The sequence below is a fragment of the Bactrocera latifrons genome, unplaced genomic scaffold (assembly GCF_001853355.1).
Source record: "Bactrocera latifrons isolate USDA-ARS-PBARC rearing strain unplaced genomic scaffold, ASM185335v1 scaffold_209, whole genome shotgun sequence".
NCBI classification, from domain to species: Eukaryota; Metazoa; Arthropoda; class Insecta; order Diptera; family Tephritidae; genus Bactrocera; species Bactrocera latifrons.
In genome coordinates, this window is record NW_017535619.1 from 294,549 (window position 1) to 314,880 (window position 20,332).

At 35.9% G+C, this 20,332-nt stretch overlaps 1 protein-coding gene across 6 annotated transcripts in view; it reads right to left on the reverse strand.

Moving 5' to 3' along the window:
- The window catches only part of LOC108968302 (long-chain-fatty-acid--CoA ligase 4), a 49,776-nt gene that overhangs the window by 15,734 nt on the left and 13,710 nt on the right, over positions 1–20,332 (reverse strand). For 5 of the 6 annotated variants that reach the window (XM_018932238.1, XM_018932234.1, XM_018932236.1 and 2 more), the window contains one exon: positions 1,779–2,118. In XM_018932238.1, coding sequence (XP_018787783.1) covers positions 1,779–1,801 — 23 coding nt within the window. In that variant the 5' untranslated portion in view covers positions 1,802–2,118. Of the gene's footprint in view, positions 1–1,778; positions 2,119–3,973; positions 3,993–20,332 lie in introns of those variants that run through there. The other variant, XM_018932237.1, reaches the window with a different exon arrangement.

Here is a 20,332-nt window from a genome sequence, read left to right on the forward strand (position 1 = left end):
AACCCTATGTAGGGAATATTTCGCCTTCTCACTTTAGCTCGCCTTCGAACGGATGTTCTTAGGCTACCCAGAGGATACTTGGTCAAAGACCGGAAGTCGTGAGCTGCTTGAGTGATATGTAAAAGAATCGTTTCTGGCCATTCCCAAGTGAATGGCGATCAGAGAGTTTCCTCACTTGCGTGAACTTCTACACATGACCCCATCCCCCTGCAGATCCGCAGTCCCCAGACCTGGGGAGGAGCATCAAGGCAGAGGAGCATTTCAAGCAAAGACGACCTAAAACAGGCTTTGACTGAAGAATGGAGCAAACTCTCCAGAAGTTCTTACAGAATCTATGCCTAGAAGATTAACGGAGGTCTTGAAGTCCAAAGGAAAGCAAACAAAATATTAGACTCTTATATCAATTTAGTTTATGTACATAATTTCATATATGTATTTTTAACTTTACGGAACTCTGTTTACTTTTTTTTTGACGCGAAAAAACGAGAGTATTTTTAATTTAAGTGAATTATTTTTGGCTGTGTTTAGTTTTTGTTTATTATTTATACTAAGTTAAACTCTTTTAATATAAGCCTTGAATTCTGTAATACAACTTTTTATTGTTGCATTAAAGATTGCGTTGTTATAAACACTTTAATATTGATAGAACTGCTGTTTACTTATTTTTGACGCTCACAGTATGTTGGTAAATAAAATGACAATCGCAACTGTGCTCCACATAGTCGGTAGCCAGCGGCTGAAATAGCTGTAGTCCGATTTTAACAATTTGTGGCTATCAGACGGCATGTCTTAAAGGCATTTTTCAGGCAATTTTATCTCAACACATTTATTGTTGCTTAATTTGTACACTGGAAAGGGGAAAAAAAACTGGAATTTAAAATTACGTTATATGGTAGTAGACGTGATTGTAATCCGATTTCGACAATTTTCACACAATAACATACTAACGTCAGGTAATGTTATGTACCAAATTTGGTAAAAATTGATCGAGTAGGTCCCAACATATTGGATGGGCGTGGATAATTATGAGCGTTACAAATTTTTATATCGGCTCCTATAAAGCTATTTTGCGTAGTCCTTCGATTATTACTTCTAATTAGATCGACTACGAGATCTAGGAAAAACAAAATCTTCCAAAATTAATCAGCGTTTATCAAGTACTACTAAGAGCAAAAAATAATATCTTAAAATTTTTAATTTATTCTTCAAAATCTATGTCATCCCCCTCAAAGCAATCCCTCTAGGCCGCAATACACTTGGGCAAACGTTTTTCCCAATACTCGAAACAGTTGTTACAGTGAATTTCCGAAATAGCCTTCAATGTACGTAGCGACTCACATTTAATGCCCTCAACTGACACAAAACGGTTTTCGCGGAACGATCCTTTGAGTTTGCTGAATAGACACGGAGCTAAATCAGACGAATACGTCGTTTTCGGCACGATATTGGGGTATACTAAACACTATGCCGTTTCAAACAGAATTCACAAAAAAATAGTTTCTTCTGACTTGCAAGTATAATGACCACTTAGCTAGCAGGTGGCTCCACACACATTCATGAAATATTTATCTATGTACCATATATATGTATGTATATAAAAAACAACAACAAAACCAACGCAGAATAAAAACTATAACACGTGACCACTTAATGAGTACAACAAAAAATTTTCGTATATACTTACATATGTATATATTTTGAAAAAAAAAAAAATTGTATAAATATATACGAGTGAAATATTGTAGGTCAAATATTAAGTAGAGAGCGTGTGTACTTACTGTGCGTCATCTTCGATAAACATTTTCAGCACGTCTGTATGTCAATCGATAAGGATGCCAGACAGGAAGCAAAGTCGTTTACGCGTGTGATGTAATAAATACAGAATCCGTTGATTCACCAGCGACCTGTTACTTCTGAAGTACTTATTTCCTTCTCCTCGCTTTATTTATTGTAATTGTTCTTTGAACTGCTGTTATTGTTGTACAATATGTAGTGCTATTGCTGGGAAGTTTTGGTCTTCGGGCCAATGCTTAGGTATTCTTTTATAGATATGCTTTACTATTGCTGAATTATAGTTGTTTTTATGCTCAATTTATACAGATATACGATTGAAATGATCTGCAACGAAAGAGGCACAGAGAAAACGGTACATCTAATGTGTGATCATGAATGAATAAAACATATAAATGAGTTATAAAACATATATGTACATATTTTTAGATTTACTTGGAAGATAAGCGATTTTCGTAGCAAAATGTGTAAATTACTAAATGAAACACACAAATTAATATGAATGTGTGAAACAGACTAAAATAACCTTGCAATATTTTATTTTTCTTTTTAACCACCCTTAAATTTATTTACCTTAATGACATTATAACTCAAAACTAATAAAAACATTAAAATACGCTAACTTCAGCTACATCGATGCTTTAATACCCTTCACAAATAATAAAAAAAAATGTTTCCTTACAAAAACTAGATTTTCATCGATTAGTTCAAATGACAATTGTATGCTATAGTAGTCCGATATCACTGGTTCACACCGGCTGTTGGAAAATCCCTTCGGTAATCGTTCTTTGTCGCGAGCAAAAAAAGGGTCGATAACCCATTGACGACGAACCTTATCCACGACGGCCACCAACATCTACTGATGATCAACATGTCAACATATTTACTACATTTTTTCGAAAAAAACAGCGCCGCGTTAACATCTGGGCGCAAGAAAAGTGAAAGCACGGGGTAATACTTTAAGGGAGCGATATAGGTTTTGTAGAATTTTAAAATTATGAATAAAGTCTTACTATTTTTTTGCTTATGGTAGTACATACATATATGTATATATAACAATGTCACTTACAAACTTCGTATTAATAAATAATAAAAACTAAAAGCTGGAAATTCTGAGTAATATTGCGTAGCGCAGACAATTACCGCCGATACAAGTTTTCAATGAAACCAGTTAACAACATAAACAACGCATATGATAACAAACCAAAACAAAGGTTAAAAATAATTTATCAAATAATCAACAAAATATATATGTATGTATATCAAAACATTCACCGTTAAAGAGGCGAAAAAATCATAAGTAAAAAATGACGCAATGAAACTATTCAAGCATTTATGAAAAAAGAATGGTGCTAAAAATATGATTTTTATTTCGTTTTATTAAGAATAAGAATACTGCTGAACCCCCACGCCGTCACAATGTCGCTTTGTGTGCCAAAAAATTCAGTTGGACTTTAAACGGTATGGTATTTTTTCCTCCACCACAAAAGCTATTTTTAAATATATTTCAAATATTTGTATATATGTGTGTACATACATATGTATGTATGTACCTGAAGTTGTTTTCGAAATTTAATGTAAAGATTAGCCACACAATTCATAAAAACCTCGGTGAAATCGGGCTGTATCGATAATATACACATCGCTATCATACGAAATCGTTCAAATCGGATTGTAGTGTTTTTTTTTTGTTTTTTGTGATATATTATATTATATAATTGAATCAATATGATATCGTATAAAAAATCTCTGAAGGTTGTTTTTTAGAGTTATAGAATTGAACTGTTATAAATTATTATTTTTCAGTTAATAATATTTATGAATCTATATCAAGTTTTTATTATTTTTTTTTATTCACACAATCTGACGTTTTGTTTACGTTTCTTGCCACCCACAAGCGCCCATTCAGCAGCAATCTGAATGCAGCAACAAGTGCTCTTTTTCGGAATAAAATTTTTATACGCAGCGAGCTCACTCTTTCAATTGAGGCTAATTGAATTGATAGCCAGTGCACGAGTGGAAGAATCAGAAGCAGCTACATCATAAAAAATAAACAAAAAACAAAGCAAAAAGCAACTGTGAAAAAACACAAATTGGACTTTATCACCACTTTTGTCTTATATTTTTCAGGGTTGCTATGCGACACCCACAATTTATCACATTTCTATTTATCCTTAAGTACCCGTGCCAATAACAGCCCTAGCAATGTCAGCCGCAAGTGTTCCGCACTTGTCTTTCCCAAAATCCCCGCTCTCACCAGCCCCGGCGACAATCAATAACACACCACTTGGCCTAACAAACTCAATGTCATTTGCCAATTGTTGCCGGTACAAAGTCTACCGCGTAGAGGCTACGCAGTCTAAAGCAAGGCATCAGTGTCATTCGTTGAACCGTTCCCGGCCGTTCGCTCGATCCACTAATCGACCAACCCATTCAAACAATTATTGTAACCTGAAGCGTTTGCTGAGTAGTGTGTGCTACTGATACTGATTTCTAAACAAAATCAAAACAACGGCAAAAAAAGAACGAGAACAATAACAAAAAAATAATACCGTAAATCGTAGTGATTAGTTGCGAGAGCAAAGTTCAGAGTGGCTCTCATGACACCGGCATGGCATGACATATCACTTCAAATTATTTCAGTTTTTTAGAAATACGAATAAATACGATAAATGTGTTTTTGTTGTGGTTTGTGGGTGCTGACGTGGGTATTATATTTATTTAGCTATTATAAATGTTGCCTTGATAATGTTATATCTAAATGATAAGAGTTTTTAGCGAGGATTTACGAATGCTTTGTTTAAATTTTTGAAATTTAAGTGTTTCAATGTTCAATCTCATGGAATTTTACGTTAAAATTGGACATTTAATATAAGTTCAGCAAGTATTCATCATTTCTAATCCTTACTCGAGAGTATAGACCCTGGAAAGAGACATTTTATAAAAAAGAGTGTACCTATAACACATTTCTAGTCAATAACCGAGTCCGAAATCCTAACCTACAATATAACTATTTATAAAAAGGTTAATGGTCAAAGAACTTTTAAAATAATTTTCGAAAGAAAAATGAGAAACAATTACCCAAGAGTTTGCAATTCATATCTAACATAACCCAAAAAGAAAGATAAAGATAAAAAAGATAAATAAATGAATGACGATTGCACCGCGACCTAGACCCTACCCCCTCTCCTAACTCATAATGTCACCAAAAGACCCAGCAAATTGATGAAATACAATATACTGCTAGGTGCTATTGAGGCGATGTGGTCCCTATTTGGAAACATGGATCCAAGGGCCTTAGTCCTGTGTCTACAGATTGCTGTGCAGTCCATTAGCAGGTGTTCTGAAGTGTCAGACTCCAAGTCGCAGAATTGGCAATTTGCAAAAGAAGCTATGCCCACAGATTCATTAACTGAACTGAGTTGAACAGAAATATTAACCAGACATAAATTAACATAAAGCCAGTAAGGCGTTATACAACAACATTAATTTTAATGAAAAAGTCACTTTGAGATTAGCCAATCCAGAGAGTGTTTCGTGATGTACATACTTCGACTTATGAAATTTAGCAATACAGTACAACAATAAAGTATACATATATAAATATTAAGAATAGAAACATATTTAAATACGTACATAAGTAGCTGGCAAAATTGCGCTCATCCGACAAGCACTTCAACTATAAAGAATTTAGGTGTCGGCGTAAATAATAGATGAAAACCCAATTACACTACAACACAATTATTAAAATGAACTACGATAGCCAACACTACCGCTTTTGTTATTGTTTTTCACCTTTTGCCTCGTGTTCTCATGTTTGTTTTCTTTTTCGCTGAGAGATCTTGCCATCTGCACTATAACCATACCATAACGGTCGTGCTGGCGATCAGCAGGGTAATTTTGTAGACCGGGTCCAATGTCCGACGAGCAAATCGGATAAATAAACATGCGTTAAAGTGCTGTTTGTTTAATTTTAATAAAAAGCGCTGTGCCTCCGTTGTTGTCACAATAACCTTACATACGCGAGTATTAAACTCATTTATTATTTTTTGCTATATATATACTTTTTTCCATTAAACAGTAAAATTTTGTAAACTCTTTAAAAGCGGCAATCATATTTGAACGATGTATGTACATATGTATGTATGAACATTAAGGTGAAGCTTTTCAAAACCTTGAAATATCGGTATTTTTGAGTTTTTTAATTGAAAAAATAATATGCTGACATGGATTTTTTAGTAAATTGTGTGCTCTACAGGAACCTCGCTGTAAAAATACAATCCTAAACAATTCAAAGGTTTTGGTATTTTCAATGAAACTACATTTTTTATGTTTTCCATGAGAAACTTTGAATGCTTTATAAACTCCTGCCTTGCAGAGATTTTTTTTGCTCGGTATTTCTTTTTTTTCTCTGTATTTTAATTTCAACCCACAAATTCGATATTAGATTTTTTTGTTCAACACAACTTGTAAACATTATGAAAAAAAAAAATACCCGGAATAATAAAACGCAAAATATTTAATTATTCATCAGTATTTATTTTGTCGACTTTAACTTACTTCTTACCAGATGTAATACACTTATTTTTCCAGTCCTCAAACACTTTTCATAAGCACTTTTTGCTCCTTTTGTCCAATTTTGTTTTAACTTTTCAATTGACTGAGGGGTTCCATTCCGATGGTTGTTGACTTTTGTGGCTAAAACACTTGCCTGAAGGGAAGATTTTTATCCCTTGTAAAAATTGGAACGCACTAGTGAAGTGTACTAATTTAAGCAGCTGCTGTAAACAAACTGGTTGGCAAGCTCATATTTGGCATAGAAATTAAGGAATTTGTCACAATGTATGTATAGTATTATATGCAGATTTGTACACTTGGTAATTTGCACATTCGGAGTAAAATGTCATAGATTGAATAATTGGCGAAAGATAGTTGCACAATATATCGCTGTACCGGTTCATCTTTTAATATGTGCGGATGCTATGAAAATTTGCATTAAGTGTCGAGGTACAATTTGACTGCTAACACTTTCACGATCAGTACACAAATTATAGCGTTAAATTGTGAGTATCGAGTTTTAATATTTTGAATTACCATTACAAAATGGTTTGTCTTTGGTTTACATAAAAAAAGACTAAATAAAATATTTAATTTTTATATCAAAATAATATTGAAAATAGGACGTTTTTGCTAGAGGAAACTTATGTGAACACTTAACACTGAATGCATACCAACAATTTTCAAAAGATATGAAGGCTTTGTGACGTAGTTCTATCCAAAAAATTATTAATTAATTAATTGACGAAAATCGTTTCATTTTTTTGGGGTATTGGACCAAACCAATTCTTTGGAGATTGAATCCTCAGTAAGAAAGTAATTTTAGGCATTAATACGTTATTCGCCAAAAACAAATTATCATTAGATATTAATTACAGTATGACAATTCCTAAAAACATGAAAAGATGGAGACTGTCTATTTTTACTCACATTTTATTTTATAGCTTTTCTCGTTTATATGACCGAGAAATTATATTTCATTTAGGGCGCAATCTCTCGTAAAAAATTGCGTCGAGTGTTATAAAATGCCAATGTTAAGGATTCTTACAGTAATACAGAATATCATCTGCTTTTGTCAACGAAATTACCATAAAAGTTATTTCGAAAATTCAGAATAAATAGTCTGTGGTAACCTAAGTACACTAGAGCGGGTCCATTAATTTAATGCTTAGTTATAGCATATTATAGGTTTTCAGACAATGGCGTTTTGTGGGCGTGCCAGTGGTCCGTTTACACCCATCTACGAACTCGTATTTTTTGTACTAAGGAACGCATACCAAGTTTCATCAAGGTATCTCAATTCTAACTCAAGTTGCAACCTTGCACGGACGTAACGACAGACAGACAGTCCTCGTATTTTAACTCGTCTCGTCACCTTGATCATTTTATATATATATATATATGTATATATATGTACATATATGTATAATATAACCCTATATCGGTATTAATTTTAGGTGATATATTTGGTGAACAAAACTATTATAGCAACTGTTGCAAGAGTATAAAAACTGACCCGCTCTAACTTACACACATAAGTATGCACCTGTAGGAGAAATATATTTTTTATATATTGCCACATCATTCAGAACAACATTATTACAGATTATGTTGTTGTTCATACCAACTTCCTTTTCAAATTTCATTTCATCATTTCATCATTTTTTCACCAAGTTAGGCGTCGATTCAAGAAAGCCATAAAAAAATAAAAAAAAAAAACCGTCAAATTCACAAATATGCATTAACTTTAATTGAATTTAATTCCATAAATTCCAACGTATTATAGTACACTTGACAGCCGTCAGCAAGACTGTAAGCTAATAATAAAAAAACGTTATAAACAATAAGTTACGTACAAACATATTTACCTACAAAATTACTAACAAACTTCATACATATGTACATACGAACATGTGTTATGATAATTTATTGTGTGACAGCACAACAACAAATAGCGTAGCGTTGCATTAACGCTATGGGAATTGTCTGGGTTCTATAAGCAACTTATGATATAAATTTATGTTATTTATTATATTTATACACATCGTTATTGATACTAAAAAAAATAAAATGAAAATATGAAAACAGCAGCCCTAACCTTAAACCGCGTCTAGAAGCCAATACAATGCAATGCAACAAAATCAAGTTCGAGGTCAGTATGGCGATAAACTCAATGAAAATGAGTGATTCGAAATATTTACTTGCAAAAATAAAAGTTAATGAAGATACTTTATAAAGCGTTGATTAATCTAAAAGAGATAAATGCCTGTATAAAATTCAATAAATGAACTTTTTGAATAATTTATATTTTATTATCGAGAATATCGAATTAAGACCTAACTATCAAGATACGCTAGTAACTGTACATTTCCCAACCAAAAATCAGCAAACTAACGTTGCATTCATTAAAAATTATGAAACAAACTAGTATACAATTCAGACATATTATATCAACTCAAATAATAAAGAAGTAAGGAAGTTACCCAACATTTCATACTCCTACAACTTGCCACGACCAAAGCCTGGGGGACACCTTGAGGCGCATGAGATTTATTAGTTATATTTGTTCTTGGGCAAGTTTTTATTCGATTTTATCGAATATAGGCACAAATATGTACCTTTATTACAAAAACACGCTCTCTCAACTTTATTTCGATAGCTCAGATAATTTCCGGTATATAAGGTATAAAATCAACCGGAAGTGCGAAAAAATATCAATATTTATATAATATAATATGTCTCTCAGATGGTAAGGCTGAGCTCAGGCTACTACCAGGGTCACAGCTGGCGGGTAGTGGGTGGCCTACGCTAAGTAGGTTAGCTGCGAATAGTAATACGCAGCCCCCGAAAAAGAACTGCAGGAGAGGAGGGCTTGGCTCAGAACGCTTAATACGCCCTGCGGCGAAGAGGCGAGAAGACGCCGCCTTTAAATAAGCGTCCACAATCCCCACTGTGGTTGCACCGAGGGAGAACCTACCCATGAGAGGGAGGCAACAAAGCGACGAGGGAACACAGTGAGCCCCCATCAGAATCGAGGCCAGTAAGGTTTTGATTATCGAATACTGGAAACAAATAATGGACTAGTTCGAAAAAGGGCTGGTGAGGGCAGTATTCTATCACCTCATTAGGTAAGAGTGACATTTTACCGAAATGGCTGGCAGGCTAATGCTGCCCTCACCTCCGTCTCGTTAAAACCCTGGCAGGTCTTCAAGTACATTCAATGCACGTCGCCAAAGCTTTTTGGCCGTACAGGTTCAGTTACGTACGACCTCCTGATTCGTGCCTGAACCTGGCTATGAACACAAGATCCCATAAGGATAACGAACTCTTCGATGTAATAAAGAGTTACCGCAGAAACTGGGTCATTGCAGAAAACGAGAAAAGACGCAGATCTAAGCAGGCGGATCACGACCCCAGAGCCAACAACCTTGAAGCGGCGGGCAACAAGCCCAGTGGAGTCTCGAGAAACAGTGCGACCAAGAAGTGAAAAGGACGGTCAGTGGTAGAAAGTCTTGCCCAAAAAAACAAGGAAGACACTCGCAACCGCAGGAACGGAATATCGCCTCAAACAAGAGAGCAAAAAAGCAAGCCCAAACGACAATCGGAGGCCGTAATCATTAAACCAGCAGAAGGAAATAGCTACGCCGAGGTCCTCAAGAATATGCGTAGCAAGGTAAACCTAAGAGAAGCAGAGTTGAAAATCATATTGATTCCCAAAACAAGAGCCGGGGCTGTACTACTGGAGGTGGAGAAGGGACAATCCACAAAAGCCAGTTTCTGCGAAGCACTCAAGACGACCCTCCGAGAATTCGCAACTGTGGCCGTTCTTAAATCAAAAGCCACAATAGAGATTAGAGACCTCGACTACCTTTCAACAAAAGAAGAAGTAGCAGACGCTGTAAAAAAAAATGCTACAGGACTCCATCGAAGACTTTACAATAATCATAACCGCACCTAACACAAGAGAGCAGGTCAGGGCATATAATATATGTATATATTATATAACGCTCGATGAGGATAAGGCTGACATACTGATGTGACAGGCACGCATAAAAATCGGCTGGGTTAACTGCAAGCTACGACTCAAAGAAACCCCAAAAAGATGCTTTCGCTGCTTTGGACCAGGGCACTTAACCTGGGACTGCAAAGGGCCCGATAGAAGAGGACAAGGTGCTTGCATAAAATGCGGTCAACCAGGTCACAAAATGAAAGAGTGCACAAAGCCTCCCTCATGCTGCCTCTGCGTGGAGGCTAAACACGAAAAGTTCGACCATATTCCGGGTTCCGCAAAAAACATGTATGGTATATAGGAAATACCAAAACAAATGAATATCTTACTTGCCAATATGCATAGATGCAAGGCTGCTGACGCACTACTCTCGCAAATGGTGATGGAGAACGCCTAAGCGAGCAATATAAAAAGAAAGAGAGAGGCACCTGGCTGGAAGATAGCAGCTCCACCGCCGCTATATGGCTACCACCAGGGAGCAACGCCATCACTGTAACAAAGGGAACAGCAATGTGCCAAATGCGACCGTAGAGTGGGGCATGACAACCACGGACTCGAGAGGAAAGCGCATTCTGAAAATGGCTGCGCGCCTAAGTCTAATAGTGATCAACACGGGAAATGCAACCACGTTTAGAAGACCGGGATGCGAGGAAGCTACAACAGACATTACTCTATCATCAGAACGCTTGGCAGACTCAATAAAGAAATGGAAAGTCCTTGGGACTACACTGTTAGCGATCACCAGTACATTTCCTTCACTATCGATACTGGAACAAACGCTAACCGTTACTGGAAAAAGACTGCAACGCGGAGATGGAACATTTCGAAGCTAAATACTTTGAAACTGATCTCCGCAATAGACGACCAAAACCCATCTAGCAGCTCCCCAAAAAAGCAAGAAAAATTGTCGAGCACACAATGCTCAATATAGCAAGAGCCTATAAAAAATCAAAGCCCAAAACTTACCAAAATATCGCCCAACACAGACGTTACAGATCCTACACGAGATCCAGGCGCAGAGGRGCCGCACCCGAAGAAGCCGAGCAATACAAAGCAGCAAAAAAGGAGCTGAAGCACGCCATCGACGACAGCAAAAAGAAAAAATGGGAGGAACTACGCGAGGATATAAACAGAAACCCCTGGGGACTCGTATATAAAGTAGTTATGAAGAAACTCGGCGCTCGAGCAAAGTCACCTGACTTAATCGCTGTGAAAATGGCTCACATCGTCAACGCACTATTCCCCACACACGAAAGCAGGGCTAGCGATCCAGAACAAACAATAAGATATGCGCAAATTCCCCAGTTCACCCTTGAACAGCTGCAGCTAGCCACTGGCAAGCTTAAGGCCAACAAATCACCCGGTCCGGACGGGATCCCAGCAGAAATCTTCAAAATAATCGCTACAGAGCGCCCGGCATAACGCCTGCCTCGTAACCGGAATATTCCCTGAACCATGGAAAAAGCAACGGCTGGTGCTAATCAGTAAGGGGAAAGGAGACCCCAATTTGCATACCGTCCCTTATGCATGCTTGATACAGCGGGAAAGCTATACGAAAGCCTAATAAAACCCAGACTCGAAGCGGCTATAAACGAAGCTGGAGGACTGTCTCCTAGACAACACGGCTTCAGACCCGGCAGATAAACTATAGCAGCCATAAAATGCGTCATTGAAAGCGTAGAAGCAGTGCTAGATAGGTGGACATGATCGACGCTCTCGAAAAAAGCTTCAAAATACCCGACTACCTCAGAGCTGTGGTGTGAAGCTACTGAAAACTAAAAAAAGGGCCACGACAGATAGCGGTTACGTCAGGAGCAGCACAAAGATCCATTCCAGGCCCACACTTATGGAACATTAGCGACGACGCTATATTAAAACTAGAAATGCCAGACGAATCATATTTAATTGGCTACGCGGACGACATTGCAGCAGTAATCACAGCAAGGGACACAGAAGAATCGAGAAGAAAGCTGAATCAAGTCATGATACGGACGCAAACATTGCTCGACACACAACCTCCAGAGCTACTACTGCTAACAAACAAGCACATACCTCTCGAGATAAGCAGTAATCTACCTAGGTGTAAGACTGGACCCCGGACTAACCTTCTGGGTACAAATCCAACATAGGAGGCCCCAGCCAAGAAAAGAGAAAGCTCCTAATGTCGACGACAATCAGCGTCTTATGCAATATGCGTCAATGTAATATTAGTTATAAGCGGTAATGACCCAATATGAAAGGAAAAACTGTGGGAGCTAAAGATACAACAAATAAGGAAAGATACAATAACATGGCAACAAAGATGGGAGAATGGAAGTCGTGGCAGATGGACGGCCAGGCTAATAAAAAATCTAGACTTATGGACAAGCCGCAAATTCGGAAAAGTCGATTTTTACACAATCCAGCTATTATCCGACCACGGATACTTCAAAGAGTACCTCCACAGAATGAGAAAAGTCGAAGAGCCGTCATGCCTGTATAACGACGCGACAGAAAACGACGCTGAACACACATTCTTTGAATGTGCGCGTTGGCAACGAGAACGCATCGCCGTAGAAAACCTGGTTGGCCCAATAAATGCGGACAATTTAGTCAGCGTCATGTAGGAGAACGAAGCAAACTGGGAAATTATCAAAAAATTCGCAGCACTTTTGCTACGTATCAAAAAGCGGAGGTGCGCAGATGTAAATCTCTCAATGAGAAAAATGGAACGCCACCCTGATAATGCAAACGCGGTCCCAGGGTGGGCGACGGTTCCTTAGAGGGGGGTTTTTAGTGACTTGCAAGTGGCACATACCGCTGCTGTGACGATAGAACCGAAAAAAAAAAAATATCAGATTGGCCGATATTTTCGATAAAAAAATCAGAATTGGAACTTTGATCCATATATTCGGCATCTGCAGCTTGAGTTTTTTGTTGTTGTGATTTGGACAATTTTTGGCCAAAAGGTGATAGACCTGAGAGGCACAATAGTTTTCCGTTTAATGGCGTTTTGGGGAGGTAGCACTGGGTCGATTACGCCTTTCCTAGATAGGCCTCGTCCTAACTTTTTTGCACAAAGAAGACGAGCACGAATTTTCATTATGATATCCTAATTTTTATTCTAGTTATCCAGACGGACGGACGTTCTACTCGTCCCATCATCAATTTTTATATATTATTATATACCCGTATACATAACCCTGCGTCAAACTCGATTATTTTGAAGAGATGCAAACCATCGTTAGGTGAACAAAACAGCAACATGTCGCAAGAGTATAAAAATTAATGTATGTATATCCTATCATGCAAGTGCTGCAAAAATTTTTTATACGGGTATAGACAATACAAATTAGCATCGGTTAATTTAAATTTATAAATAATTGTAAAAAAAAAATGTGCAGTGTTTTGAAAAAATCTCGATGACAAGTTTTGACTTTAACTTCAATTTTTAATATGTAAAAAATCACGTATTAGCATTCATGGGTACTTATATAAAAGTATGTTGTGCATTTGAACAAATTTGTTAGTGCATAAATTTTATTATTATAAATAGCAAGTCATTTACAAATCAAATTTTTTCCATATACATATATATATACATAAATGCGCTCAAAGCATGTTTTGGCTTCTCATTTATGACAAAGTACATAGGATTGTACTATGTCTGTACATAAGTTAATTTGTCGATTTCGTAGAACTCATTATTTATAGTTGTTTTCACCCTAATTTCTTCTGCATTTTGATTTTCAATTTATTTTATTCTATTAATTTATATAAATTTTTTTTATTTTATTCTTTTCGATTCATGATTTTTCTTTCAAAACAAATTAATCAATATTAAAATTAATTAATATTTTCAAGCTCATCTCATTTTTAATTGAATTTTGCATTTTAATTCATTACATATTTATTGCTTCTTCGCTTCCTATATACTCGTATTAATCTAATGTTAAGCACTTTTGCATACAAAGTGACCGTTCAAAACCAAACATTTGTATGGAAAACTTTTTTATTTGACAAGATATCCTCACGAAATTTGTTTGACAGGACAACTACATTATATAGCTGCCGTACAAACCAGCCGATCAAAACCAAGATAAAGGTCTCTTTGCACAACTTTATGCTAAAAATACTCGTAATGGGTGAAGGCTATTATAGCTTCGGTGCAGCCGAAGTTACTGTTTTTTCTTGTTTAGGCATAATGTTCATTAAATTATATAATATTTTATGGACATCGCATTGTCATTTGTTTCGTAGTATATTATAAAAACTTTTTAATTAATTCTTTTTTATACTCTTGGGCGTGAAAGACCATCCAATAAGTTTAATGTATATACACATATGGTCAAAATAAGTACATTAGTAATTGCTTTAAGATTTTCAGCAAATCTGACGATTTATTGTAATGGTTCGCTCTTGTTTAAAACGCATTGAAAACTAAAAAACTATATAGATGTGTTGAAAAAAGCATTGCACTGAGAAGGAAAAGGAAATCGCCTTAAATATCAGAAAAGAAGGCCAAAGTCTTAGGAATATCGCTAAAACATTACGCCGTTCATTGTATTTCGTGCAGAATTCCCTAAGAATGAAAAAGAAGGTTGAAACTCGCGGTCGACCAAAACAGACATCAATCGTCAGAGCGTATCGTCACTCTTGGTAAAAAGGACCCATTGGTATCTTCAAGGATAGTATCAGCCGATATTAGTAGCATAATATCTTCCTGAATGGAAGACAGAAAACTCCATCTAATACGTTTTTTCATTCAAAGATACCTGATGTACTTATTACCACTTAAGTTACAACAATCAACCGGCATGAATATTACAAGAACTGCTACCGATAGTGTGAAAATGGATGAAATCGGAACTCCAATCACTCCCCATATAACGGTACTGTAAAAAAAACGGTACTGTTCGAAACTACTAAAACCACGATAAATCAACACCTTAATTCACAAGAAAGGGGTAAAATTTGGACGATGGGCATGGCACCGCCCACTTTTTGTTGAAATCCCATATCTCGGGCTCCAACAAACCGATTTCGACAAAATTTGGTGCGTGGAATTCTTTTCGTATTCCTATGTCACGTTGTGAAAATCAAGGAATCGGACATTAACTACGCCTACTWCGCATATACCACAATTTTAAACTCCACTTGATTCGGTCAGTTTCCAGTACTCAAATCAAGAAGCAATTAATATAACGGGATTAAACTTTGCAGGAATAATCCCGTTAGCGTATGCCACCTTATGACCAAAAATTGTTCAAATCCAATAAAAACTGATCCAAGGGGCTTGTACTGAATATTTGGACCCCAGTACCTATAGTTGACTTTTGTTCGAAAATATCGGTCAATGTCTGAGATATATAACTAAAATTAAGGAATAATCCTTATCTTATAATGTATGTCAAAAATGGCCCTTTAGACCTCATATACTTAATATAATTATTATACCTATAATAATTTTTGAACTTCGAGGTGACCGCATACATCGGCTAATATGTGTATGTTTACTCATAACAGTTACTCAAGCAATGTGCCCCAAATAAATACATAGATAAATTTGAGCGAAAACTTGGCTTACCCCTCATATAACTAATAAGGATTTTGGAACATCCGGTTGACTTTACTCTATATGATTTTTTTAGTAAGTGACATGTTAATAGTATGTGGTATTCCGAAAAGTAGATAAAATCTGGTCCATACCACACATATAACACATCCACATTCTACATATAATGCTTTTTGTTTTTCTAACAAACCTTATGTATCTGTCAGTATAGGACTTATATAGTAAGTAAATATAGTAAAATTCAAACTTGCGTTTTTACTGATTACGATTCACCACATCATATTACATATGTATGTAGGTATGTGCAAGCTATATTAAAAATTAAAAACAAAATGTATCATCAATTCTTGATTTCGTTAAACAAAATAACGTATCATCACTGTATGTATGTAAATATAACAGAGTGTTTGTTTTCTTTTATTGTTAATGTTTATTTTTATGTTCAATGTGCTTTGGTTAGGTTAGGCTACATGGCTGATCAAAGATCGAACGTGGACTACTACATATGTATATGTAATACTTTGTAAGACTATGGAAAAGAAGGCGTGTTACAAGCCCCACTAGATCTCTTGCGAACGATCTTCACTTAAGGTGGCATGTACCAATGGTGGTCCAATCTTCCCCGACGCCCAGCTATTCAGTAATAGAAGACGATATGGGAGCACAGATCCGCTCCCATTCTACCGATAGCGATTTTAGGGTGACTCTTCTTGCTAGCTCATGAGCTTTACAGTTTCCTGCGATTTGGCCGTAGCCTGGCACTCATATCACTCTTATCACAAAGCCATTCGATGCTATTTGAAGCAAGGTTAAGTCTTTCTTTCTCAGCTTTGAATTCTCACATTGTTAATGAKTTCAAGGCTAGATTTGCCGCTCTGCTATCTGAGTGGATGGTCACTTCTCTGAAGGAGGCTGCACTTCAGAATAGTAAATCTAGTGCTATATTAATGGCTCCAATCTCAGCCTGGAAGGCACTGCAATAATTAGGAAGTCTGAAACTAGAGTTGATAGAGAGCTCCTGACAGTAGACCCCTTCACCAACCTTCCCCACAAGCTTTGTCCCGTCTATGAAAAAGCTCATGGTCCCTTCTCCAACGGCCACTTCTATTTATAACAAGATAACGACCCAAAACACCCGTCTCATCTTGTACGTGCAGGGTTGTTATGGAATTAAAAATAACTCCATAGGTCCCGAAATCACCATACATTAATCCTATTCAAAATATCTGGAACTTTTTGGAAAATCATATTCGAAAATTTCATCAAAATAAGGTCAAAAAGCTGGATCATGGACTTAACGTGTCAAAATATCCGGAAATAATGCTAGAAATTGAATGGTTAGCATATATCGATGTCTAGGGACAATAATAGCAACAAATTGTAGGACAAAAACCGCTAAAACTATTGTAATCACTTTTGATTATATAAATAATAGTAAGTGTACATAAATAAACGCTTTAGCATTAATTTCTTTTTTTTTTTGATATACTAAATTTAATGTAAAATATACATTTTTTGAAATGGATAGAAAAAAGTTATAAAATTTATTCATTTTATAAGAAATAAACCTGTCGTTATTTAACAGAACTAGCTGTATGTAAACTTTATTGGTCCACCGTATGTATTTTAATTTTCATTGACCAATTTTAATAGAGTTTCTGATGATTAAAACTAGTACTGGCAAACATACTGAGCTTGATTTTATGAATAGAGATTTACCCATGGTGGCAATAACTTCTTATTTAATATAAGTATGTATGGACATACATACATGTGTACATACATATATACATACATATGTACATATGTATATATATACAAAATTTATGATTTCTAGAACTAACTATCTATTCCTTATTTAATCGCAATTTATAAATTTTTGGGTTTTTGGTACTAATTTTATATTACTGCCAAAGTTCCGCTTAAAACGGTTATATGGTTGGATCAATATCTATGTTTACACTGAGTAACAATGACGACATCGAAAGTGGCGCGATATGCGATGACAAAGCGCGCTGAGCTGAAATACATGTCATCACTTGAGCATCTGCTACTGCTGTAGTTTTCATTTCAAAATAACATTTCTTTGTTGTATATACAGTTGCGAGCATTGAAATAGTAGTGGCTATTGACAAAAATTCGCTTTAAATTTTGTTTCTTTTATGGTATTGAAATTGATTATTATTCTAGTTATATTCTCTGTAGTGTAAGGGTCCTGTTATACACAACAATAAGTGCGAAACACTTACCGTTACTTTTTTACAGCTAATTATGTTGTGATATCTGTTTTTATGAGCGATCATTAAAATAGTAGTGAACGCTGAGCTGATTGGACACAGATCATTTTTACTAAAAAATATTTAATTTTATCAATCAAAAAGTAAGTTTCGTGTTATTTTATTTATTATCCAAAGAAAAAGGTTAAAAAATATGACTGTGCATATTTTAGTGGGCCGCGGGAAGCACTGCAGTGAAGAGAAACGAAAATGGATTGAATCTCTTATAAACAGTGGTAAAACATACAAAAAAGTAGAAAGTCTGGTAAGGTGTTCAGCCACAATGATTCGCAACGCAATTATTTATTAAAAAAAAGATGAAAAAAGGGGCGCAAGGCGGATTCTTTCTGAGAATTCTTTACGTAAAGTTGTAAGATGTGTTAAGACTCGCACTACAATGTCGGCTGTGGAGGTTCGGAACGAGCTGAACTTGCCTTGCGGTGTTCATACAGTAAGAAGACTTTTACGTGAATATAATTTATATGCCCGCAGTACTTGAAAAGTACCGCTACTAAAAAAAAAACCTATAGCTCGACGTCTGAAATTCACCAAAGAACACTTACCTTGGCCGATTGAGAAGTGGCGCAATATATTGTCGACTGACGAGTCGAAAGTAGTTTTATACGGCGGTAAAGGGTCCCGTCAGTATGTAAGACGCCCCCCTAATACAGAGTACGACCTCAGGTTTACCACAAAAACTTTGAAGCATGGCGGTTCGAGTATCATGGTYTGGGGCTGTTTTTCTTATAGAGGCGTAGGCCCAATTTACAAAATTACTGACATAATGGACCGATACGCATACGTGAATATATTGCAGAATATTATGATGCCATTTCCTGAAGAGGACATCCCGCTGAAATGAATATTTCAGCAGGATAATGACCCGGAACATACCAGTAGGGTAGCAAAGGAGTGGTTTTGGGTCAATAGAATTGAGATCATGGATTGGCCAGCTCAATCCCCTGACCTCAATCCCATTGAAAACCTTTGGTCAGACGTTAAGAAAGCCGTATGGAATGACAAAACCAAAAACAACAATGAGTTGTGAAACGTAGTGCAGCAAGCTTGGCAGAACATACCACTAAAAAGATGCCAGAGTCTCGTAGATTCTATGAAGAGGCGTTGTATTGCTGTTATTAAAAATTATGGCCATGCTACTACTACTASTACTAGTACTAATATCTCGAATAGACGGAACTTCCAAAAATCCTTCAGTTTAAAAAAAAATTATTACTTTACTACTATTTTACTGCTCCCATCAAATTTCATATATAAACACAACTTTGTGAATAAATATATCTTACACCCATTCAAATTAAAATATTTTTATTAATAAACGTAGCCAGGGAAATATCATAAACTTTTCCATTTCAATTGATATTAAAATTGTTTAGAATTTTGCATAACTTACAGGTATTTTAAACTCTAACACCCACTACTATTTCACTGCTCGCAGCTGTACATAGTTACAAATACCAAGGTATTAACAAATGCGACATTTTTCAAGTGCAATAGTTGAAAAGCATGGAATTAGAGACACTTGCGTCAATTTGACGTGTCAAAATACGAAAAATGCATGAAACGTGTTTAAGTTCGAAATGGATTTTGAACATATTACAAAGGCGTTGCGATTGAATCAATGACAATAGCATTTATACTACTTATATACATAAAGATGTATAAGAATATAAGTTTAAACTTACGTATTGTACCATATATGACTCATACTGTGTAGATAAACAAAAACCAATCACAAGTGATATTATTGAGAAAAGCAAAAACTCCGATTACCTTAATTCATGTGCTGAACACATTGAGCGTGACACGACATTGCAGCAGGACAGTGAACTGAAAATGGCGTTGTGAATCCTTCTACATGAACATTTGTGAGAAGGCAGCATGTACACAATTTCGTTGTGGCCATACTAATACCTTGCACTTCAAAGAAATTTTAATATTTTGTCCAAAGTGAAATTTTTTATGCAAAAATAAGTGTAATAAATAGGTAAATTTATTTGTTATAAATTATCAATTGTTATTACAAATGATATAATAGAGCTATTTTATGCTTTTATTTGTAAAATAATGTCAGATTTATTATTAGAGCTTCGAATAATTTTACATATTAGTGGCATAACCACTCTA